We start from the raw sequence: 8,213 nt of genomic DNA, 5'->3' as shown, positions 1-8,213 counted from the left end.
CGTGTAGGTAAACGAGGTGGAGGTCCGAAAAAAAGCGTTGATCACACGCGGCAGCTCCTGCTAGAGAGGAGTTACAGGGTTAGAATTTTGATTTTTTATAACAATTTTTTCTTAAACCCACTGATTTGGAAGGAATTTGATTTTTATTTGGATTTTTTGTTTTAAGCATTGCGTGTTTTTTAGCATCCCGCTGCCGTTTCCAGATGAGCCTGGCTATATCCGCGCGTAAAAAAAATAAATAAATAACTAAAATACGCGGTCTCCAAAAAGCTGGAATGGTTTGAGGCTTACTGGACCACAGCAAAACTCTTTTGTCTCGCATGAAAACCGCGTCGTGCCACTCGCTGACGTGGAACGGTCGCGTCGCCCGTATTGGCGAGGCGCCCGGCTGCCGTAGCCGAAGGCGGCGTTGCAAAAAGCATTGTCTTTCGGTTTGTCGGCTCAGCGAGGCTGAATACGAACCGATCCGCGGTGGTTTGGAAGGGGAATTTGCAAAAAAAAGGCCTTTGAAAAGAGCTTTTTTTATTTTTTTATGCATAGTATATCAGATCCAGCGCTTTAATTTCAACTTTTGCGTTGTGCTGCTCTTCTTCCAACGTTTTTTTAGCCCAACTTGAGTGGAAGCAGCAATTTCAGGAAGAAATAATATGAAGCAAGTTTGGTTTTTTTTCTCTACGCCCTCTTTCATTCGGCGGAAATGTGAAACGACGAGTGGTTTTTGCGTCATGTTTTATTTTCTCTTTTGCTTCCTTGCAGGTATATCTACATCATGGGAATCCAAGAGAGGAACGAGAAATTATTCTATCGGGTATTACAAGACGATATCGAGCGGTTGATGCCAATCGTGTACACGCCAACGGTAGGACTTGCCTGCTCCCAGTACGGCCACATCTTCAGGAGACCCAAGTAAGAACGACGGATTTACGTTGCTCCTACTTTTTTTTATCATTCTTTCTATACTTGCCCGAGGTTTAGAAACCTTTTATTTCCTTTTCAGGATGTGTTCGTTCCTTTCCAAGAACCAGCACTTTCCAAATGTTGGGAATTTTCTCTGTTATAGCCTCTGCTGAGCCTTTTATGCCCCTTTTCCTCCTAAAAAAAGAGACCTTGCTCGAGATCTCCAAGTGCCACCACTAAAATATTTCTGCTTTTTTTTTTTTTCCTCTTTCTTTCAGAGGTTTATTCATCTCAATCTCGGACAGAGGCCATATCAGGTCAATTGTGAACAACTGGCCAGAGAACGACGTTAAGGTACTAACTGGAATTCTTTTTCCAGTTTTTATTTGAGCTTCTTCAAACTCGTGAGGATTTGGTGGAAATGTAAATACTAAATAATGCATCGTCGTCTGGCGACGACAGCAAAATCAGCTGATGAAGGTGACGCGTCTCTCAAAGAGCAGCGTTTTATCCTAAATATTCAATTTATGGTTTGAGCAAACAGCGATGAGAATTAGGCTTTTATTTTACTTCATTATTTCAAATTTGGGGAGATGTTGGCGGACACACCACTGGTCTCTCTCCTTAAAGAAGGACAGAGAAGTGGTCACTGAGAGGCTCAGATTTTGGCATAAAATCCTACGTGGCCCTCTTGGGTCGAGAACCGCAAGGGGAGATGAGGTGAAGGATACTTTTACAAACTTTTTCGACGCCTGGATTTTGCAAGTAAAAATCAAAAAAGCCGCGTTTGAATCCTTCCCACTTCGCCCTCAAGGATTTGGGCGGCGGGTTTGGGTCTAAGAAAAAGGAACGTGGCAGATTCTAATATCGAAGCGTCGTTGCTTCGAGGGAAATACTCCCAGTAAATTATTTTTTGCTTGGCTGCGGTCGTAGAGCGTTTCCCCTGCTTTTGGTTTCAGGCTGTTGTCGTCACCGACGGAGAACGAATATTGGGTCTCGGAGACCTGGGTGTGTACGGGATGGGAATTCCAGTCGGAAAACTTTGTTTATATACAGCCTGTGCAGGAATACATCCAGATAAGTGCTTGCCCGTGTGCATCGACGTTGGAACTGATAATACAGTGAGTTTAACTGAACTTTGTCTGCCACAAGTTCATAAACCCAAATCTTTTCTGTAAGATTTACCCCTTTTGTAAGGGTAAATGATTTTACTTTGCACGGTTACATGTCATGATTGAAAACTGTCAGTTAATTCGGAAGTGATTTAAATGCTGGAACGCCGTAAAAAAATAAAACAAAGAGAGTCAGGTCGACCTCTGGGAACGCGAATCGGATTTATTAAAGCGGTTTTATCGATTTGGTCCAGTTTAAAAGTAGCCAGCGCGGACCTCAAGCGCCAGCTGAAATTACTGAACGTTGATGCAGACTGGAGGTAGTTACAGTGGCTACGGAAATGCCATTTCTGCGTGAAATGTTTGACTGCAACCCTCTGGAAAGCGTATCCGGAGGAAACGATTCATCCCTCTGCCTTCTCGGATTTGTTCTTTTGTAGACGCTCTTAAAAGATCCGTTTTATATGGGCCTCTACCAAAAAAGAGATCGCTCGCAGGTCTACGATGACCTAATCGATGAATTCATGGAAGCCATTACAGACAGGTATGACGATAATTGCTGGGGGTTTAAAAAAAAAAACCAACCCCAAGAGTCATTTAAGGAATAAAGAAATCAAAAGACTCTATTCCTGGCTCTGTAGTGATTTTCTCCGTGACCTGGAACGCGCTGCTTATGGTTTATGTGTTAAATCCACCCAGAATTGGTTTAAGCGGCGAAAGCACGAGGACGTCCTCATTCCAAAGATAATCGGTGACTTGTTTTTGTTGCCTAACGATAGGAATGTTTGCCTCGTTCTGTAGGTACGGCCAGAACACCCTGATCCAATTTGAAGACTTTGGAAACCACAACGCTTTTCGCTTTCTAAGGAAATACCGAGAGAAATACTGCACCTTCAACGACGACATTCAAGGTGCGCCCTTCGTTTTACGGTCCCTAACGTCTCCGCCGAAGCTTTTGCCTAAAATCCGCCGCGTAGATCTGTTCAGCTCACCTTAGGTTTGCTACTTTTAAGGGACGGCTTCGGTGGCCTTGGCGGGACTGCTGGCAGCACAGAGAGCCACTGGGAAACCGCTCGCGGAGCAGAAAGTGCTGTTCCTCGGAGCAGGAGAGGTGAGTTCTTTTAAGGGCTCTAGAGGAACAAGAGATCGAACCGTACGGTTTCGGGTTCTGTAGGATTTGTGGAGACTCATGCTCTCCGAGTCGCGTTACAGAGCTTTTTAGGGACTTGATGATTCGAAAGGTGTTGAACGTTTGTAAAAAGTTCATCTTTTCGCTTTCGGACGCGGACTTGCCAAAAGCATCAGGGCCTTGCGTGTAGCTGAAAGAGAATTTACCAGAAAATTGATGATTTAGTAACAAAAGAGGGTAAGAACATCTTGTTAATTTTTAGAATGTTGGGGAGTTTTCTGCCTTCTCTGCCACTGCAGGCAGCAGGAGCAGAGGGAGGTTCAGAAAGCAGCTGGACACGAAACCGTGGTTTCTTGACAGCATTAATTTGGTCTCATTGTTTGCTTTATCGTCACCCTTGAACCGGTGGGGCCACGGTCGCCAGAAGAGCTGCCTCTCTCTTTCACCCGAAGATGCGACGCTGTTGATCCCGGGAGTTTCCCCCCATTTAGGCGAACGTCGCGTTTCAGGGCCGACCTACTAAATTATTTCTTTTTTTTTTTATGGGGAATGGCGAGCAGGGTGGTGTTCGTGAGAAAAGGCCTCTTTGTTGACTTGTTAAAAAGAGAAATTCCTTTTTTCTCCACAAGGCCGCCCTGGGAATCGCCAACCTCATCGTCATGGCCATGATGGAAAGCGGCGTTTCCGCCGAAGAAGCCTACAGGAGGATATGGATGTTCGATAAATACGGTTTGCTGGTTCAGGTAGGGGTGCTCCACGCCTTGAAACACCACACTGCAGACAGCCAGTGCTTTCCGTGTCCTCCTCATGCAGAGAATTGACTTTTTATCTACAGGGCCGAGAACAAAAAGTGGATTCCAATCAAGAACCATTCACCCATCAAGCTCCAGAACAGATACCAAAGACGTTTGTAGAAGCGGTGAATATACTTCGGCCTTCAGCTATCATTGGTAAGGGAGGTTATTCTTGTTTCCGCGGTTCCCTCGTCGGGTTGTTCGCGGAGTCGTGACAGTCTGCTGGTATCAAAAAGATGAAATGTGAAATCGGTTTTTGGGTTGTGTCTCCTTCTGCGTCTCGTGTCCTTGCTGACTCCTTCCTCTAGTTCTTGCCCAGCTGTTGGACCTTTCTTAGAAAACTCCGAGCATGTTCTCAAGGACTGCACGGCCACAAGGAACTGAAACTGTCATAAAGAGCTCTTAAGAGGAAGACAAAAATAGAATCTTTTCCCCAGCAGCAAGGGAGAGAGCAATCCCAAACACTTTCTGTTTTATGGGAGTCCCTTAACTTGAGTAATTTTTTTGGTTTTTCCAACCCTTCCTTCCCCTAGTCAGCTTCTCCGGCCAGAATTTGCCAACAGTGTGGCTTGAAGGAGCTGTTTTATACCTCAGGTCACCAATACCTGTTAGATCGCAGACATATGGGGTATTGATTTCTAACTGGGCCTGTCTGTCTGCAGAGGGCAGATGGGATTATTTCCCGATTTCCTTTGCACGTGATTTATTTGGGAAAAAAAAAAACAATACCCTGAAGTTTGTGGCTGCTGGACAAATGTTCATGGAGTTGTACCTGCGTGGTGGGAGACTTGTCATCTGCCCCGAGGCGGTCGAGCAAGCGGTTCTATTTTTGTGCCTTTCAGGAGTTGCGGGAGCTGGGCGGCTCTTTTCTCAGGAGGTGATCAAAGCGATGGCCTCGATCAACGAGCGCCCCATCATATTTGCACTGAGTAACCCCACGGTGAAAGCCGAATGCACGGCAGAGGAAGCGTATACGTTAACGGAGGTACGGAACGTTTAGGAACGTCGGCGCTCGGCGATAGAAATGTTTCTCCGTGACAATGCAAGGGCTCAAATCATTTTAATATGTTAATAAGGTCCCCTCTCAGCCTTTTAAAGGCTGAACAGCCCCAGTTCTCTCAGTCTCTCTTCACAGGAGAGATGTTCAGTTCCTTGATCACGCTCGTAGCTCTCTGTCGGACTCTCTCCAGTCGGTCCCTGTCTCTCTGGAACTGGGGAGCCCCAAACTGGACACAGGATTCCAGGGGTGGTCTCAGCAGGGCAGAGCAGAGGGGCAGGAGAACCTCCCCAGCCCTGCTGGACACACTTTTCTTAATGCCCCCCAGGATCCCACTGGCCCTCTTGGCCACAAGGGCATGGTGCTGTCCCATGGACAACTTACTCTCCACTGGGACTCCAAGGTTTTTCTCCACGGGGCTGCTTTCCAGCAGGACGTCCCCTTAATCTGTACCAGTAGCTGTTATTCCTCCCCAGATGCAGGACTCTACACTTGTCCTTGTTGAACTTCACGAGGTTCCCCTTTGCCCAGCTCTCCAGCCTGTCCAGATCTTATCTGCGTGTCGGCCAGGACACATTATTGCCTTGAAGGAAGCAAGTCGTTTATCCTTCCGCACGAATTTTTCTATTAAAAAAAAAAAACCTTCATCATCTCGAGCTTCGCTTTTACATCAAGGATTCCAGCTCGCTGTGATCTCGCCCTCTGTCCACCGAGCCTGCCTGCAGACTGAAGGGGTGGGCCTCATGAAAAGACTTTTTAAAAAATTTCTTTTAGTGACTCATAACGTGAAAATGAGTTGGGTGGAGATCTTTTCTTGTTTTCTTGATGCAGAACTACAAACTTCTTCCTTCTGCTGTTAACTGGGGCTCGGTTTCCAGCGTTACAACCTCAGAAGGGCAGGACTCCGGCGTTCTCCAGTTGGCACCCAGATTCTTTTCCCTGTTCCTGGGCCTGTCAGCTCGGAGGGAACTCTTGCTACAGAGATTTGCAGGTCCAAAGTGAGCCCTAGGCAGGAATTAGCAGCCTGTGGACGACATCTAGATCTTAATTTTTAATAATAAATGGGAAGCCTTTTATATTGAGGTGGTTTATTATCTCTTGGATATCTCTCATTAGCCAGAATAGCAAGTTGGGCAGTGTTTCAGGATATAAAATTCCATCTCAGCATCTTGGATGGAAAATAAACAATAGTTAGACAGCCAAGCCTTTTAGCTGACATAAATAAATGTAAAAACTACTGGCATCTCTGACTGAAGGAGGCCAGCGGCGCTGTTAGAGGGAGGATCAGCCTCATTTTTCCGTGCGCTTTTTCTAGGATGTCGAGAGAGCAATAGATGTTTTCAGGGAAGAGGTGGTTGCATGTCAAGTCCCAAGGAGTTGGACCTCAAGGTATTTGTCGCTGTCAGATGCAGAAGCAGTTTTAAAAATTTGTGCCAAACAGAGAGAGGAGGGTTTTTTTCCCCCTATATTAAATCCAGGCATCCTTTTATTCACCACTTTCCATAAATTCTTATTTTTAGACACCGATTATTTGGAGAATTAAATATTGCTGGTCAGCAAGTAATCAGATGTAATTTTGCTCCAGCCCTTAATAAATTTTCCAATGTAGACTTTGCTCCATATCCAATATTTGTTTTCATAATGCTCTTTAGTCCTCTGAAACGTTTGTTTACCCGTAGCTTGCCCTTCAAACCGTTTTTTCTATACTCTTTTCCCCTCCAAGATACAATAATTACCTAGAAAATCCGCTCTGACTTTTCTTTGTTGTTTAACTAACGACGTTTGCCAGGCAATTAGGGATCAGAGCTGCCAGCCCCACATGTCTCTGGCCTCAGGAATAGCCTCATCCCGGCTGGTGTGAAATCTTAGGAAGCAATCCTATGTCACTAACCTTTTATTCCTTATTCTTTTTCCACTAGATGGCACCTGTACAAGCGTGACGATGCTCTAGTGGCCTCTGCCACTCCGCGTCTCGCACGGGCTTTTGTTGAGCTTTGATTTTCTTTGTCCTCGAGTCCGGTCCTCAAATGCATCCGTGTATTTTGATCCCTCCGCTGCCATCGAAACGTAGTTCCCACATCTTTAGCTTCTTTGGTAATTCATAGAATCATAGAATGGTTGGAAGGGACTTTGAAGATCATCTAGTTCCAACCCTGCTGCTATGGGAAGGGACAGCTCTTGTCCACTAGACCAGGTTGCTCCAAGCCCCATCCAACCTGGCCTTGAACGCATCTACAACCTCTTTGGGCAACCCGTTCCAGTGCTTCGCTACCCTCATGGTGAAGAATTTCTTCCTAATATTTAATCTAAATCAGCCCTCTTGCAGTTTTAGGCCATTTCCCCTTGTCCTATCACTCTATCCCGCCGTCCACGTCGCCGACAAAGATGTTAAACGGCACTGGTCCCAGTACCGATCCTTGCGGGACACCACTGGTTTCCATTTGGACATTGAGCCGTTGATCACAACTCTTTGAGCGCAACCATCCAGCCGCTTCCTTATCCATCGAGTGGTCCGTCCATCAAACCCGTGTCTTTCCAGTTTAGAAACCAAGATGTCGTGCAGGACGGTGTAATTTCTTCTCAAACGTAGTGGATGTGGGGAGCCTTCAGTATTTTGAAACAATGATATTACTCCAAAGAAGATGGAGGATTTTTTCCTTACAGACATGTATTTCACACTCCAAACTCTAGATTTGTTGTAGTGTTTCGTGCTGATGAAAATCAGAGAAAGGATGAGCAAAAGGCGTTACTCACTCCTCGTGGAGCTCTCAGCCGTAAAAGTATGATCATAGTCATTGAGGTTGGAAAAGACCTCTAAGGTCATCAAGTCCATCTGCCAACCCAACACTACCATGACCACTAAACCACATCTCCAAGCGCCACGTTTTTTGAACACTTCTAGGGATGGGGACTCCACCACTGCCCTGGGCAACCTGTTCCAGTGCTTCCAAAGTCTTTCAGGAAAGGAATTTTTTCCTATTAAAATCTAAATTAAATCTAAATCTCCCCTTCACCCTCCCAGCCATCAGTAATGGGAGGATTCTTCTGCTTAACAGGGCCGTTGCTTGTTTGCAAGTGGCAGTCCCTTCGAGCTGGTGACTCTGAAAGACGGCAGAACCTTCAAGCCGGGCCAAGGCAACAACGCTTACATTTTCCCAGGTAAGAAATAAAATTCTTGTAATCTTTAAACCTGGGCTTGAGCACCAGTTCATGGGTTCCCCGTGCTACGCCAGGCAGAGTTAGCGAAGCAGCGCCAAGAGGCGTTAGCAACATTTAAAGCCGAG

The 8,213-nt window shown here is 45.9% G+C and overlaps 1 protein-coding gene across 1 annotated transcript in view; it reads left to right on the top strand.

Moving 5' to 3' along the window:
- Positions 1 to 8,213, top strand: part of ME2 (malic enzyme 2, NAD(+)-dependent, mitochondrial) — a 10,260-nt gene that overhangs the window by 314 nt on the left and 1,733 nt on the right. Inside the window, exons 2-11 of the mRNA XM_009867664.1 lie at positions 757 to 906; positions 1,176 to 1,251; positions 1,857 to 2,018; positions 2,450 to 2,553; positions 2,811 to 2,920; positions 3,023 to 3,120; positions 3,768 to 3,881; positions 3,974 to 4,088; positions 4,775 to 4,917; positions 7,986 to 8,088. Coding sequence (XP_009865966.1) covers positions 757 to 906; positions 1,176 to 1,251; positions 1,857 to 2,018; positions 2,450 to 2,553; positions 2,811 to 2,920; positions 3,023 to 3,120; positions 3,768 to 3,881; positions 3,974 to 4,088; positions 4,775 to 4,917; positions 7,986 to 8,088 — 1,175 coding nt within the window. The remainder of the gene's footprint in view (positions 1 to 756; positions 907 to 1,175; positions 1,252 to 1,856; positions 2,019 to 2,449; positions 2,554 to 2,810; positions 2,921 to 3,022; positions 3,121 to 3,767; positions 3,882 to 3,973; positions 4,089 to 4,774; positions 4,918 to 7,985; positions 8,089 to 8,213) is intronic.

This window comes from Apaloderma vittatum, unplaced genomic scaffold (genome assembly GCF_000703405.1).
Source record: "Apaloderma vittatum isolate BGI_N311 unplaced genomic scaffold, ASM70340v1 scaffold31684, whole genome shotgun sequence".
NCBI lineage: Eukaryota > Metazoa > Chordata > Aves > Trogoniformes > Trogonidae > Apaloderma > Apaloderma vittatum.
The sequence above is the reverse complement of the archived record's forward strand: the minus strand, read 5'-3'. Positions and strand labels throughout refer to the sequence as shown.